Source organism: Mytilus edulis, chromosome 1, assembly GCF_963676685.1.
Source record: "Mytilus edulis chromosome 1, xbMytEdul2.2, whole genome shotgun sequence".
NCBI classification, from domain to species: Eukaryota; Metazoa; Mollusca; class Bivalvia; order Mytilida; family Mytilidae; genus Mytilus; species Mytilus edulis.
In genome coordinates this window covers 6,213,329-6,230,666 of record NC_092344.1, presented here as the reverse complement: position 1 = coordinate 6,230,666, position 17,338 = coordinate 6,213,329, and the positions used below count along the sequence as shown (strand labels likewise).

Here is a 17,338-nt window from a genome sequence, read left to right as displayed (position 1 = left end):
TTATCATAAAATTTTATCGCAAAATAAATCACAATTGAATGTACCCTAATGGCATAGAATTGAAATGTAATTTTTAGTTTTAGGGCAAACTTTAATTGTGTCATAAACATGAGTATTATTATATGTACCCCAGTAAACTTGAATGACGTATACTCGATACACCTGATTAAATAATCACTATAGGGTTGACCATATATGGATTTTTTTACCTTACAATTCCGAGAAATCTCCGCCCATTTTACATATAAAGTCGACACCCACCTAGGATTACTTCACAATACTCTAACAAGTTGAAAGGTTCGCACGTGGAGAAATAACACCCAAGAAATAAGCAGAGAAAATGTGTGACGACGACGTAGCCGCTTTAGTTGTAGACAATGGATCTGGAATGTGTAAAGCTGGATTTGCAGGAGATGATGCTCCAAGAGCTGTATTTCCATCCATTGTCGGAAGACCCAGACATCAGGTTCGTTAATTTCTTTAGTTTTCTAATTACGAAAAAGAACCGGTCCCAAACCGATTACACATGTTTCATGTACCAAGAAAAATACCACGATTAGAAAGGACCACCCCTGTTCCCACTTACACCTAAGATTTTTTACCAATCAGTTTGATATTTGATAAATTTTGTTTTCCCAAAATTTTTTTAGTTGTTTTACATTCATCAGTCGATTCTGATGCGTTGTTTACTAGTTAAAAGTAGCGACGGATGAACTAGTGAAAGAGTAAAAAAGTTTGAGAAATGCAATACTTTTTTTCTGAATTAAAATATGTTGCCATCATTTCCAAAACAGCATTTCTTCCAAAACAACAGTTCTCCGTAAACATTAAAATACGCTTTTTTTTGTAAACAATCCGGATATTTTTTTTGGGTGATAATCATCTCAGAAAATGATGTCGGATACAAAAAAAAGTTTCTTCTTCTGCCATGCCGACGAAAACGTCAATATTCAAAATCCATATCGTTTAGATTGTCTGGTTTGATTTTACCTATCACAGAACTATGTTGACCACTTTTATTAAGATTATTAGATGAAATAAAGATATGTCTATTATATACTATTTAAAGTAATTTTGATATTTGTTCAGATTGCAGCCGACTTAATTGGTAGTTCGACGAAAATTGTCTTTTTTAGATTGTTTAGAAAAATATTTAGTTAGTTCACACTTTAACCTTTTGGTATTTCCCTGCAAAAATTTCCGGTTAGACGTAAAGAGATTAATATATGATGACATATGATACCATGCCCTAATACTGCGGGAAGTAGATAACATGGTGTACATTGGCCCTCTCGTGTGGAGCCAATAATGATACCTTTATCAGCGAACGATAACCAACAATTGTACTACAAGTTTATCATGCTCGAATTGCAAGATTGTATTAACATCATGTCCTAGATTGTGCAAAACAAACAAAAACCAATTTTGGTCGTAGAAACACACAAAACAAATATAAGAAAAACTTAGCAATGATAATTAACGAATTACTGAATTGTACTACAAGATGCATACTTTAAATATTTATTGTTCTTGATACCTATAAGCTGTATTGCTTTTTGAAGCAAGAATATATACTACTCTAAATAAATTGCAAAAACAACTTCTAACTGACACATGTGACAATATATAGCAAAACAAACTCTCTCATTGCATTATTGATAACATATGAGTTAAACCTTATTATTACATTGGTTGCAATGAATTACATTGATTTCCCAGTTAGATAAAAACCGATAATTTCACATGTGAAATAAACGTGGTTATTTCACTCTCTGACGTCATACAACAATAGGCGTTGTCAAGACTTCGATAACGTCGGATCAAAACAAATTGTCAATGCGTAGGAAAAAGATATAGTTCCTTACATTTTCCACATTAATTTTATAAAAAAAAGCCATTTGCCAATGTAATAAAAAGAATAACTAATCGCCGTATTTGAATATCAAAAATAAGACAACTTGTGACCGAACGCCGCTATGGATTAAACTCGTGCTGCAAACATGACCACTCAATCAGCTATTGTTACTTAATCTATTCCTTGCAATTTTATTAAGTAACACATCACATACCACACATATATCTCGTTAGGTATACTTATGTAATTATTACTTGTTTGAATTAATGTACTTGTAAGTATTACGTGTTTGATTAATAACTATATACAAAAGTATGTACTTCTAGTAGGTATATGTTTCATATCTATATCATCTGGAAACGGTTCTATATATGAAAGCCATTTGGATTCAAATAAATGTTTCTGAAAACTAACACGCACACAAAACACACTGAGACTATTTCGATTAAGAATTTTACAGATATTTAAAGCAATTATGCCAATTTATAAGTTGCACAATACTTTGGAGCAGATTTTCATTTTGAATTTCTTTTATCATTTAGGGTGTAATGGTTGGTATGGGACAAAAAGACAGCTACGTTGGTGATGAAGCCCAGAGCAAAAGAGGAATCCTTACATTGAAATACCCAATTGAACACGGAATTGTCACAAACTGGGACGATATGGAGAAAATCTGGCATCACACTTTCTACAATGAACTCCGTGTAGCACCAGAAGAACATCCCGTTTTACTGACAGAGGCTCCACTCAACCCTAAAGCCAACAGAGAAAAGATGACACAGATTATGTTTGAAACCTTCAACTCCCCAGCTATGTACGTTGCCATCCAGGCCGTATTATCTTTATACGCTTCTGGTCGTACAACTGGTATTGTGTTAGACTCTGGTGATGGTGTTTCACATACCGTGCCCATCTACGAAGGTTATGCCCTTCCTCATGCTATCATGAGATTGGATCTTGCCGGTCGGGATCTCACAGACTATCTTATGAAAATTCTCACAGAGCGTGGATATTCATTCACAACCACAGCCGAGAGAGAAATCGTAAGAGACATTAAAGAAAAGCTATGTTATATGGCTCTAGACTTTGAACAAGAAATGTCCACAGCCGCATCATCATCCTCATTAGAAAAAAGTTATGAATTACCCGATGGACAAGTTATCACAATCGGTAATGAGAGATTCAGGTGCCCAGAGGCTCTTATGCAACCTTCATTCCTTGGAATGGAAACTGCCGGTATCCATGAAACAACATACAACAGTATCATGAAATGTGATGTTGATATCCGTAAAGACTTGTATGCTAATACCGTATTATCTGGTGGTACCACCATGTACCCAGGAATTGCTGATCGTATGCAGAAAGAAATTACTTCATTGGCTCCATCAACAATGAAAATCAAAATCATTGCTCCACCAGAAAGGAAATATTCCGTATGGATCGGTGGTTCCATCTTGGCTTCACTCTCAACCTTCCAACAGATGTGGATCAGCAAACAGGAATATGACGAGTCCGGTCCATCCATTGTGCACAGAAAGTGTTTCTAAACAATACATTTACTGATTTGGATTGTGCAATGTCGTCCCATATCATCTAACATATATACAAGGCAGTATATCATGTTATCCGTCACTCGTTATATTTAACAGTCAAGTGTTCAAATTTTCTCTTGTTATACATTTTTATATTTGTAATAAAAACATAAAGGTACCATATATAAAACCTTACATACAATAAACAATATGGCGCTCTATTTTAGACTTGATTCTTTTTCCAAAAAGTACTGATTAAACTGATACTATCATAGATGTTTATTGTTCGTCTTTCTTTCAAGGAAGTTCCTAGGAAAATTTGTGACACATTTATGTTTCTTTCCTGGTTTTTATAGTTTAAAGAATATTATCTAGTATGCATATCCTACATTTGTGACTAAAGAATATTATCTTGTATGCATATCCTACATTTGTGACATGATAATTTGGATTTGTTGTTGTGTTTAAATGTCTCATCCTGATGAATCGTATTTTTCAATTGGTCTTTGGTGTTTGACTATTTTGATGTGATTACAGCAGTTTCCCAGGTCAATGCAGAGTCTGTGGCGGATCCAGATTTTTTTTATAAAAAAGGGGGGGGGGGCAATTATTGCATTAGAGGGGTTCAAGTCGTCCTTCAGTGATTCACTTATTAATCAACAAAAATTTCCCCCCAAAAGAGCCAAACCGTAAACCTAAATCCGCCTCTGAGACTTGAATTCTCTCAAACATGGGTTAAAAGCATTCGGTATGTGCATTTCCCAAGTCAGTAGCATGTAATCCTTCTGATAGAGTTAGTAGAAAATAAAAATGGCGGGGGGGGGCATATATTATTAAATTATTGTATAATATCGTATGTATAAGAACAAGAACTTGTGAAATTTAAAATATACAATACAATAAACTCTAATAGATAACAAAAAAAAACAACATACGATTGAAACAATGACAAGTTTAACTCGCAAATTGATCCTATAACTTTGCCAGAATCGGGATTAAAGAAGCTCGGTGTTTGAAACTAGTGCATCATACCAGGTCTTTTTTAAAAGCTCTTTATCTCGTAGATTTTCATTTTCTAGAGCACCTGAGATCACCCCAGGTATTTGGTGGGGTTTGTGTTGCTTAAGTTTTTTATGTTGCTTCTTGTGTACTATTATTTGTCTGGTTTCTTATTTTTTCGCCATGGCGTTGTCGGGTTTTTTTTCAAACTGAGTATCTGGTATCTTTCGCCCCTATTTTGTACAAAAGGGGATAAATCATAACAGAACAAGCTTTTTGGAGTTTTTTTCAAGTAAAGAAATGTGATATGTTTGACAATAAAACTTTATATTCAAGTGAGTTCATCTGTAGCCGATTTTAACAACCATAGGTCACTGTACGGCATTCAACAATGAACACAGTCCTTACCGTGCAGCCAGCTTTAAAAGGCCCTGACATTACAAAAAGTGAATCAATTCAAATGTGATAAATTCAAATAAAAATACAACGACCTGACTTATGAAATAACAAACGAAAAACAAAGATGACAGACGGAAACAAACCACAAAATGCACGTAAATAAGAAGCATGTAAAAGAGGCTATATTAAACATGTTTGTAAGCGCATAACCCTCCTCTAGACTTAATAGGGTCATGGTGTAACTGCACCAAAAAAAAAAGAAGAACAAACTATAAATCCAATGATATTTAATTTTCGTTGGCCATATTTTTTTTATCAGTAGAATATCATTTTGTAGCAGATAATCCTTTAATGTAAATATATTGATTCGAGTCCGTTTCATCCCCTGTTATAGAAAGAAACGCACTAGTTAATCAATGTCTTCAAATGGGATTATTCAATTAACCCCCATGTCACAATGTATAAATTGACAATATTTGTTTAAACAAAAGAACCGTGTGGCACCGTTAAAGTCCACAATTCCTCTAAAGTCCACAACACCGCTAAAGTCCACAACAAATTTCCGCTAAAGTCCACAACGCCGCTAAAGTCCACAAACTTTCCGCTCAAGTCCACAAAATTACCTCCGCTAAAGTCCACAAGAAAACGCCGTTAAAGTCCACAATAACAAGTTCCGCTAAAGTCCACAAAAAAGCACCGTTAAAGTCCACACCAATTTTTTTATTGTTAAAAACATATTATTCGTTATTTTTATCCAGTTAGTACAATACAAAGCATTGGCCTTTCTTCTCGGTAGTATTTTTTTTTATCAGTTTGATACATGAAACTAGAGGCTCTAAAGAGCCTGTGTCGCTCACCTTGGTATATGTGAATATTAAACAAAGGAAGCAGATGGATTCATGACAAAATTGTGTTTTGGTGATGGTGATGTGTTTGTACATCTTACTTTACTGAACATTCTTGCTGCTTACAATTATCTCTATCTATAATGATCTTGGCCCAGTAGTGTCAGTGGAAAATGTTAGTAAAATTTACAAATTTTATGAAAATTGTTAAAAATTGACTATAAAGGACAATTACTCCTTAGGGGGTCAATTGACCATTTTGGTCATGTTGACTTATTTTTAGGTCTAACTTTGCTGTACATTATTGCTGTTTACAGTTTATCTCTATCTATAACAATATTCAAGATAATAACAAAAAACTGCAAAATTTCCTTAAAATTACCAATTTAGGGGCAGCAACCCAACAACCGGTTGTCGGATCCATCTGAAAATTTCAGGGCAGATAGATCTTGACATGATAAACAAAATAACTACCAGATTTGCTCTAAATGCTAAGTTTGATTTTTGAGTTGTAAGCCAAAAACTGCATTTCCCCCCTATGTTCTATATTTAGCCGTGGCGGCCATCTTGGTTGGATGGCCGGGTCACCGGACACATTTTTAAACTACATACTTCAAAGATGATTGTGGCCAAGTTTGGTTTAATTTGGCCCCGTAGTTTCAGAGGAGAAAATTTTTGTAAAAGATTACTAAGATTTACGAACAATGATTAAAAATTGACTATAAAGGGCAATAACTCCTAAAGGGGTCAACTGACCATTTCGGCCATGGGGGACTTATTTGTAAATCTTACTTTGCTGAACATTATTGCTGTTTACAGTTTATCTCTATCTATAATAATATTCAAGATAATAACAAAAAACAGCAAAATTTCCATAAAATTACCAATTCAGGGGGATCAACCCAACAACAGGTTGTCCGATTCATCTGAAAATTTCAGGGCAGATAGATGTTGACCTGATAAACAATTTTATGCTTTGGTTTTTGTGTTATAAGCCGAAAACTGCATTTTAACCCTATGTTCTATTTTTAGCCATGGCGGCCATCTTGGTTGGTTGGCCGGGTCACGCCACACATTTTTTAAACTAGACACCCCAATGATGATTGTGGCCAAGTTTGGTTAAATTTGGCGTAGTAGTTTCAGAGGAGAAGATTTTTGTAAAAGTTAACGACGACGACGGACGCCGGACGCCAAGTGATGGGAAAAGCTCACTTGGCCCTTCGGGCCAGGTGAGCTAAAAAGTACAGTATCGGTATATGATTTTGTTCTATCAATTTTGATCTTGATGGCCAATTTGGACATCATTTCTAAAAAGTTTGTAAATTCGTTATTTATTATTACTGCATTCAACAAGTATTTTTTTTCTCTTATTCTTTGCAAACGTTATTAATTTCTGTTATGATTTTCAGAACGGAAAATGAAGCCAGTATGATAAATTCCAAATAAAAAAGAAAATATTCTATGCTTCAAGATGAAGTTATATTTTTATCGATTAGTATCAGATATCGATGCGTTGAATGGGTTTCTACCAAAATGTCACAACAAAACCTGATTTGATCGATATAGGAAGATGTGGTATGAGTCACAGTGCCAATAAGACAACTCTCTATCCAAGTTAAAATTTATAAAAAACCATTATAGGTCAAGGTACGGCCTTCAACACGGAACCTTGGCTCACACGGAACAGCCAGCTATAAAAGTCCCCAACAATTACAAGTGTAAAACCATTCAAAAGGAAAAACCAATGCCCATAAATGGGGCTTAAGAAAATATACATACACTAGTTGTTTATCTCGGTAAAGTGTTTTAATCACATGTAAAATTACTCACAAGATTAATTTCTATAAACTCACAAAACGCTAAATCTGTTCTACAGTATTAAACCAATAAAATTGTATTGAAAAGAACAGAAACATTCTTTGATATTATATAATTCGTAAAAGTTTCAGCTTAAAACTTCATACTAGTCTTCTATTTAGCCTTTTCAAAATACTAAAAAAAGTATCTTTAAAAGAGAATAAAGAAAGGAAATTAACTCTGAAAGCGATACCGTGAACTTTGATGTGACGTACATTTTATCAATCAATATGACTATAGGATAGTTCAACAATTGTTGGTGTTCGGGCTCAATGCAAGATGAACGTTCCTATCGCCTTTTAATATTCTATATCCACATCCTGTCTTTATCCTATATCCACACCCTCCAATGCTCATATACACCTATTTTTATTAGTTCTGGATTTCTCAACACACAAATACGTCGGCAAGTTTTTTTTTTATTTGGTCATACTTTTCTTCGGTTAGTTTTGTTTTTCATTTTTGGTGTAAATCAAATTTTTGGATAAGATATAAACTTTGTGTTATATCATCAGAAATTGAGAATTAACGCTTCAAAATAGATAAATTATCAAATAAACAAATAAACCTATGAGAGGTCTGCTTCTATTGGTACTAATTTTGATTAAAATCTTACATGAAATAGTTCCTAAATATTTGTTATGAAAAATACCCGAAGATTTCATGATATATAACAACTAATTATAGGTGACAAATAGATTCTACTTCTGACCATTTTACTTTACTGGCTTATCGGTTTTTGAAGTACAACGTTCCTAAATGTTCTAAAAACTTATCTTCCAAAATATACATGTATGTACTTCCATAACTTCAATTGCAATTTGAGCATTTGAACTTAATTTCATACTAAAAAATGTAGCGTCACTTTTTAGCTCACCTGTCTCAAAGGCCAAGTGAGCTTTTCTCATCACTTTGCGTTCGGCGTCGTCCGGCGTCGTCGTTGTGAATCGTTAACTTTTACAAAAATCTTCTCCTCTGAAATTACTTATACAAAGTGTAACTAAACTTATCCACAATCATCATAAGAGTATATATTTTAAAAAATGTGTCCGATGACCCTGCCCACGAACGAAGATGGCAGACTTGGCTAAAAATAGTACATAGGGTAAAATCAGTTTTTGGTTTATATCTCTGAAACTGAAGCATTTAGAGCAAATCTGACGGTGGCAAAAATGTTCATCAGATTTAAATAAATCTGCCCTGAAATTTTCAGACAACCAGTTGTTGGGTTGCTGCCCCTGAGTTCTTTGCTATTATCTTAGATATTATTATAGTATCTAATGATATCTTATACTATAAATTATGATTTTAACCTTATTTCACATGATTTCCAAAGGATCAGTAAATACAGGTGAGCGACACAGGCTCTTTAGAGACTAGTTTATTTGGTTAAAGTTTTTATTTCATTTTCTGACTCGTGATAAATTTGACAAATGCACATGTATGGTCGACCTCATACTAAACCATACGAGTATACTCCTACGGTACGAGTATACGTTCAGGTATATTTATATGGTCCACATTGTACGCGTAAGGGTTCAAATCAGATATACTCATATTGTCTGGAACATATATATACATGTAGCATTGTTGAAAAAAAAACTTATACTTGTACTCATCATGGATAATACACAATACAGAACCACATCCGCGTATAATTTATTCAATTCATCTTTCATTCTGAAACAAATTCATTTTCCTTTTTTAAAACAAAACAAACAGTTGTTTATAATGTCTGTGTCATTTTGGTCTCTTGCGGACAGTCTCATTGGTAATCATACCATATCTTCTTTTTTATATGCAAACCAAAGAGTGATGGAAATCTGCTGAGCACCACAAAATGCATGAATGTGTGGTATTCTTTATCATTATTTTGATTTCAAAAAAGAACATGATGGATCCAAGTCTATTTTTGAGATTTACGGACCGTTTTGGCTGCTGTGGAACCTAACAGACACTGAATGGAAATCTTACTTAATATGTTTTATAGATATTGCAAAGGAAATTTAAATATCAAATATAGGCTCCAAATTATGTCTCCAGCATATACATAAAGAGAACGCTATGTTGGAGTTTCTTGTGGATGAACAAATATTTACTAAAGAATAAAAAGAGTATAATAGTTAGATAACTTTTCAGAAATGTTGTCTGTTTGATTGATAGAAAATCGCATAAAAATCAATAAAGCAAATACTATAATTTTTTCATTCATCAAAAATATAATTTATGCTGACAAGAAATACTTTCTAAGAACAAAAGTCCGTGCTTTTAATTAGATCTATAATATCGGGTGTAAAAAACAGAAAATTGTCTTTTGATAATGAAAAAAAAATGTTTGGACTTTAACGGTGCTTTTTTGTGGACTTTAGCGGAACTTGTTGTTGTGGACTTTAACGGTGTTTTCTTGTGGACTTTAGCGGAGGTCATTTTGTGGACTTTAGCGGAAATTTTGTGGACTTTAGCGGCGTTGTGGACTTTAGCGGAAAATTGTTGTGGACTTTAGCGGTGTTGTGGACTTTAGAGGAATTGTGGACTTTAACGGTGCCACAATGCATCAACAAACCTGCCAGCCATGAATAAAAAAATCCGAAGTTTTGATCCATCAATAAACCTGCCAACTATGAATAAAAATAGAACATAGGGGTCAAATACAGTTTTTGGCTTGTATCTAAAAAAAATAAAGCAGTTAAAGCAAATCTGACATGGGGTAAAATTTTCAATAGGTCAAGATCTATCAGCCATGAAATTTTCTAATAGACTGTAGACAGCAATAATGTTAAGCAATGTAAAATATATATAAAAAAAAGTTAAAATGACTAAAATTGTCAATTGACCCCTTAAGGAGTTATTAATAATAATCTTCATTGTCATATAAGTAACATTATACTTGTGACATAAACAAAAGTAACAACAACAATAAAATAACTGAGTTAAACACACACATATCTATATATATACAAGTAAAACTAACTAAGAGTCCCCTGTCCTCAGCTCTAAAGACTGTTTTATAAAGGAACCTGTTTTTTCACTTGGTTTATAGTAGAAGGATTTAGTAGGACTACTAGTTTTTCAGTATCAGATAGATTTGGAAACATAGGATTATCTATTGCCATGTCTGGGCTTTAAAGACATTTTTACACAATCTTCCTTGAAACTACTGGGCCTTATACTTTTAAAATTTAACTGAATGTTTCTTAAAGGGGCACTAGCTACGAGATATATAAAAAAAATCTAAAGTTTGAATTTTGTTCTGTTCAATCAATAATGAAAGTGAAATAGTGAAATAACAATTCGCTTTTTACAGCCAAAAAGGTTCAATTTTGTCAAATTAGGGGATCGCTCACCTATAAAATTTTGCTGAAAATCGTATGAGTTTTGCCATAACGTTACCGTTTCTTTCTACTTTTGTTAGTTTTTCCATAGCGTTGCCAACTTTTGCTCTCTATGCGTGAGTTTTTGCCATGGCGTTATCTGTGTTCCCTATACGTGTGAGTTTTTGCAAAAGCATTATCAGTTTCTCCCTACGTGTGAGTTTTTCCCAGAGCGTTACCAGTTTCTCACTACGTGTGAATGTTTGCAAAAGTGTTACCAGTTTCTCGCTACGAGTGAAATTGTGCCAAAGCGTTATCAGTTTCTCCCTATATGTGAGTTTTTGCCATAGAGTTTTCAGGTTTTCCCTTCGTTTGAGTTTTTAATGTCCTATCGGTATGTTCCGCTACTTTTTGAAATACAATTTTTCAAGACTTTTCAATCTTAAGTTCTTGTTTTGTGAATTTTCCTACCCCAATCCTGTTAATGTTTAATTCAATTAGTAGTCATTTGTACTTTACTTCATCATAATTGAGTTTCACATTAAAATCTTTATATATTGTTTGTATTTGCGATTTTGTTTAAAAGGTTTATAATTTTGTGTCAATTGTCATATCTTGAAGTGTAAGCCACTCTTATTTTTCAATTGGTCCTGGCTGTGCGCTGTCTAGAAACATAATAATATGTAATAGTAGGTTTGCCAATTATTGGCACAATTATACTCCAAAGTTCAAAAGGAAAAGTGTAAATGCATATATATAGAAATTGTTATGGATTCATGACATGACAGGATTTGATTGATTGATTGACTCAAAGCTATATTGCGGCGACCATGCATAGTTTAAGAGCAACTCTGACCTCCTGCAGGAGAACCGTTAGCAATCCAAGTAAATTAAGATTGGAATCGGAAGCACATGCCACTTACCGACTCAAACTCACAACCTACATGTGTTGGCAGGATACGATACAGTAGAGGAACGACTCAAATTCACAACCTACATGTATTGACAGGATAACGATACAGTAGAGGAACGACTCAAACTCACAACCTACATGTGTTGACAGGATAACAATACAGTAGAGGAACGACTCAAACTCACAACCTACATGTGTTGGCAGGATAACGATACAGTAGAGGAACGACTCAAACTCACGACCTACATGTGTTGACGGGATAACGATACAGTAGAGGAACGACTCAAACTCACGACCTACATGTGTTGACAGGATAACGATACAGTAAAGGAACGACTCAAACTCACAACCTACATGTGTTGGCAGGATAACGATACAGTAGAGGAACGACTCAAACTCACGACCTACATGTGTTGACAGGATAACGATACAGTAGAGGAACGACTCAAACTCACGACCTACATGTGTTGACGGGATAACGATACAGTAAAGGAACGACTCAAACTCACAACCTACATGTGTTGGCAGGATAACGATACAGTAGAGGAACGACTCAAACTCACAACCTACACGTGTTGGCAGGATAACGATACAGTAGAGGAACGACTCAAACTCACGACCTACATGTGTTGACGGGATAACGATACAGTAGAGGAACGACTCAAACTCACGACCTACATGTGTTGACAGGATAACGATACAGTAGAGGAACGACTCTAACTCACAACCTACACGTGTTGACAGGATAACGATACAGTAGAGGAACGACTCAGTTTAAACTTTATAAGGGGAACTACGTTAACCACTTGACGATCGATGCCCTCGAGAAAAAGAAATTAATAAGAGTTAAGAGTTATCTGCAGAAAAATGTAAAATATAATTTTGAGTATTGGCCTCTGTAAAGTTGTAAAGATAGATAGACAGAAGATATAGTGGAAGAGCAATGCAATAACTGTGAAAAGTATCTTGGAGCCATTTTATTCTTTGTATACTTTGAATTCAAGCCTTTTATTTGACCAATTGACAGAAAAATTGATATTGACTTATATAAATACTTTTGCATCTTTTGCTATTTGTCTTTTCATACTGTGATTAAATATGAACGTCTGGCGGTGCATAAAATTTTGATTTTATAAATATAAACCTCTGAGTTACAGGCAGGCACATACAGAATGTGACAAGGTTAAACACGTTAAAACGTTTGTAATCTAAAGTTTTGTTAAAAGACCAAAACGGTTGAAGATTTATGAAATGAAACAATCCGTCTACTTAAAAAATTAGGCAAATATATTATAATTATAACACTAAACTGAGACTACTATAACACAGTGTGTGTTATAGTAGTCTCAGCTCTAAACTAACCGCGTTATGTCTGTTCCTTGCATTTGTATTTTTATTTTGTAATGTGTATTTGTATTTTGTAATGTGTATTTGTATTTTGTAATGTGTTTCTAAATTTATTTGTACATGTCTCTATACCATTGTACTTTGGTTTAAGAGAACATATAAAAATAAAGATTTATTTATATATGCGTGTGTTTAGAAAGACCAATATGAAATAAAAATATTTGACCCTTTTATATTGAACAAAACTAAGCTTTCTTAGTTTTTGAAATAAAAGATATGTTAGTTTTCAAATTACAAAAAAATAAATTAATAATCTGCACTTTTAGTAGTGTAAAAGACGTGTGTAAACATTTTTGAGAATAAATAGCAACGTATGGGAAAAAAACTTGTAGGTATATACGTTAATGAGACAACATTTATGTACGTTTAAACATACATTTCCTTTACGTATGGTCTATTAATCATTCTGTACAGAACGAATTTGAACTAAAGGTGTTTGTTTACTAGATTATTTCATAAACCCATAATTAGATATACCTGTATAGTATGTAAAGTATGTCAACACCTATACCTACCACATGATAGATATTATTGGCCAATCCATATAAGGGAACAAGGTATTCCCAAATTTGGTATTGATTTCTTACGATATGAGTCTATTTCTTGGAAAACTCCGCCCCTTCGCTTTTTACTGCATAAATACGACTGAAATTTCTCACCTATCTTATTAACCCATTAACTAAAGGTTTTAAGACGTGTCAGAAAAACAAGAGAAAGGAAAATGTGTGACGACGACGTAGCCGCTTTAGTTGTAGACAATGGATCTGGAATGTGTAAAGCTGGATTTGCAGGAGATGATGCTCCAAGAGCTGTATTTCCATCAATTGTTGGCAGACCCAGACATCAGGTTTGTGAAATTTTACTAAATAAGTCGAAATTACCAACTACAGAAAAGAAAATCAAAATTGGAACATCAAGTCGTCTAGCGTAGTACTTAAATTGATTAAAGTTCTTAAAAGTTTTATTGAGACAACAAATTATAAATAACATACATAAATTCGATTTATTTTATCAATCTGCTATGGTACCCAGTACAACACAAGATGTAAATTGTTGAAACTATTATACATGGAGACATCAATGTAGTCTAAATACTTCCACGACAATAAGCAAATCATAACATTGAAAAATACTACATATATTTTTTCTCACAAAACTAGACTACAATTTTCGTTTTTCGTCTTATTTCTCGAATTCCTTTTATTTTCCATCTGAAAGAATAAAATATGAACAAGAATCAAAATTAATAAAAGTTTAATAAAGCTTAATGATAATCGTATGTGTCAGTTTTTAAATATATATTAGTTAACTAAAATAATAAGTGCATGTGGCGTATAATTGGGGGCGTATGTCCGTACATCTAGTTATCTTGGATCGTGATCTGTGTACATTGTTCATTAATATCATGTCATGGTAGATTGCAATAGATTATCTATAACATTATATAATTCATGATTAGTAATATTAATCTAATAAGTAATGATATCATGTATTTACATATGATTCAACGGTTTTAATCAGTACATACCGAATATAGCCTGGGATCCTGGCCAAGTCTGCTCTACGTATCGAACAGCGAGCCATGGACCCACCCTGCTTACGTAGGAAATTACAACATTAACTGTTTTTAGTTTAAAATCAGTGTCGATCGCCCCAAATTTATAAAGTTTTATTTATAATACAAACCCCACTTCCTTTCTGAAATATTTTTTCCCCCTAAATTTAAAATCAAACTATTTAAAAAACAATATGTTTCTTTACAAAATGTCTGTGTCTTAGAATCCTTACTTCTAGTATAGGTGTTCACAGGGAACTCAAAACTGTGTGAAAAAAGCAATCATATAATTTAAGTAGAAATGAAGTTTCCATTCAACAAGAATGTGTTATAGTTTTCGTCGGAAAATTCCAAAGAACGACTAATGCAAGACCTCGGGTAATGTTGGTTAAGATAACACAAATGAGCAATCTAAAAATCATGACAAACATGTTTTCCAATCTACTCAAATGCTTTGTTAAAATTTTAAATCAAATGTTTGAAACTATTGTGATTGTATAAATACATAGTGCATCTTAGCAGTCAGTTAATTTATTCTAAAATGTTTTATTTTAGGGTGTGATGGTTGGTATGGGACAGAAGGACAGCTACGTTGGTGATGAAGCCCAGAGCAAAAGAGGAATCCTTACATTGAAATACCCAATTGAACACGGAATTGTCACAAACTGGGACGATATGGAGAAAATCTGGCATCACACTTTCTACAATGAACTCCGTGTAGCACCAGAAGAACATCCCGTTTTACTGACAGAAGCGCCACTCAACCCCAAAGCCAACAGAGAAAAGATGACACAGATTATGTTTGAAACCTTTAACTCCCCAGCTATGTACGTTGCTATCCAGGCCGTATTATCTTTATACGCTTCTGGTCGTACAACTGGTATTGTGTTGGACTCTGGTGATGGTGTTTCACATACCGTACCAATCTACGAAGGATATGCACTCCCTCATGCTATCATGAGATTGGATCTTGCCGGTCGGGATCTCACAGACTATCTTATGAAAATTCTCACAGAACGTGGATACTCATTCACAACCACAGCCGAGAGAGAAATCGTAAGAGACATTAAAGAAAAATTATGTTATATGGCTCTAGACTTTGAACAAGAAATGTCCACAGCCGCATCATCATCCTCATTAGAGAAAAGTTATGAATTACCCGACGGACAGGTTATAACAATCGGTAATGAGAGATTCAGATGCCCAGAGGCTCTTATGCAACCTTCATTCCTTGGAATGGAAACTGCCGGTATCCATGAAACGACATACAACAGTATCATGAAATGTGATGTTGATATCCGTAAAGACTTGTATTCTAATACCGTACTATCTGGTGGTACCACCATGTACCCAGGTATTGCTGACCGTATGCAGAAAGAAATTACTTCATTGGCTCCATCAACAATGAAAATCAAAATCATTGCTCCACCAGAAAGAAAATATTCCGTCTGGATCGGTGGTTCCATCTTGGCTTCACTCTCAACTTTCCAACAGATGTGGATTAGCAAACAAGAGTATGACGAGTCCGGTCCATCCATCGTCCACAGGAAATGTTTCTAAGATGTTAAGAACTCGGGCTACGTTGCCTCCTAGATCTGTGATATTTGTATGTCGACAGGGATTGTGCAATTTTTTTTCATACTGTTTTTGTTGAAATACATATGAAATAAAACTATATGAATAATATATTTTTGTGAAATTTTCTCTAATGGGTTTTTAACGTACGAGTTCATATTATAATATACCAATGCCTGTCCTTCCTTTTGATGAAGTTTCGCAAAAGTACTAAACAGTTGTTTTCATGATAATCCTTTCAATTTAAAAGATTTCTTATATTTTATTATTTCAGAGAGTCATTCAAACTTAAAGTTTCGATTACATTTCATGTTTTCTTCAGTTATCCCAAGTAGATCGTTGTGAAATCTGTGCAAAATTACTATGATTTTTCAAGCTATTTTCGCATTGATTTTGTTGATTTACGAAAATTTCGTCGTGTAATTTTTGGTGGCACATTCGATAAGCACTAGCATATTATATATACTTAGCAATATCTAAAGTAAAACTGATCTCGTGTATGAACATTACAAAATTAAGGTTCAATTGGTATGCATTGTTATAATTTCCAAAACTTCATTCTTATTTGTATGTGCTCAGTCCTAAGTCCGAAGCCTAAAACAATGGTTGTCGGTGTTTACTGTCTGCAATATGTTTTCATGGTTTATTGTTTTAATATAAATTGGGTTGGTTTTCTCATTTGAATTGTTTCACTGGCATGTCGTGGTGGGCCATTCATGGATACTGTGTGTTTTTTTTCATTGTTGAAGACCTTACGGACGGAGTTTCTCCGTGATTGACAGTCCCAGTTGTCAATCTACAAGAACTAGTTATCTCGTGTCAAGTCTTTAAACTTGAAACACTACAATTGAGGTATGCGAATATTACCAGAAAAATATATAGGCCGTACTTTGACATATAATGGCTTACTTTTTACAAGAACATGAATGGAGAATTGTCTCGTTGGCACACGTACCACATGATCTTGAACCTATATCTTGTATTATCACAATTTTTTGGAATTTTAGATCCTCAACGCTCTTTAACTTTGTACTTGTTTTGCTTTATAAATATTTTGATATGAGCGTCACTGATGAGTCGTTTGTATGGA

At 34.0% G+C, this 17,338-nt stretch overlaps 1 protein-coding gene across 1 annotated transcript; it reads left to right on the top strand.

Moving 5' to 3' along the window:
• The first annotated feature begins 261 nt into the window (after positions 1 to 261).
• On the top strand, positions 262 to 16,359 carry LOC139506638 (uncharacterized). Its single transcript, XM_071295504.1, has 4 exons — positions 262 to 466; positions 2,398 to 3,396; positions 13,798 to 13,965; positions 15,229 to 16,359. Exons 1-4 carry the CDS (start codon positions 341 to 343, stop codon positions 16,231 to 16,233), a joined length of 2,298 nt encoding a protein of 765 aa, XP_071151605.1. The 5' UTR covers positions 262 to 340; the 3' UTR covers positions 16,234 to 16,359.
• Positions 16,360 to 17,338: the final 979 nt, after the last annotated feature.

What these genes read in the sequence shown, in the direction of transcription:
- LOC139506638 (XM_071295504.1), top strand. Translation starts at nt 341, where the DNA reads ATGTGTGACGACGACGTAGCCGCTTTAGTTGTAGACAATGGATCTGGA. An exon ending in CCATTGTGCACAGAAAGTGT is followed by an intron (nt 3,397 to 13,797) that starts TTCTAAACAATA and finishes TTAACCCATTAA; the next exon opens with CTAAAGGTTTTAAGACGTGT. An exon ending in TTGGCAGACCCAGACATCAG is followed by an intron (nt 13,966 to 15,228) that starts GTTTGTGAAATT and finishes GTTTTATTTTAG; the next exon opens with GGTGTGATGGTTGGTATGGG.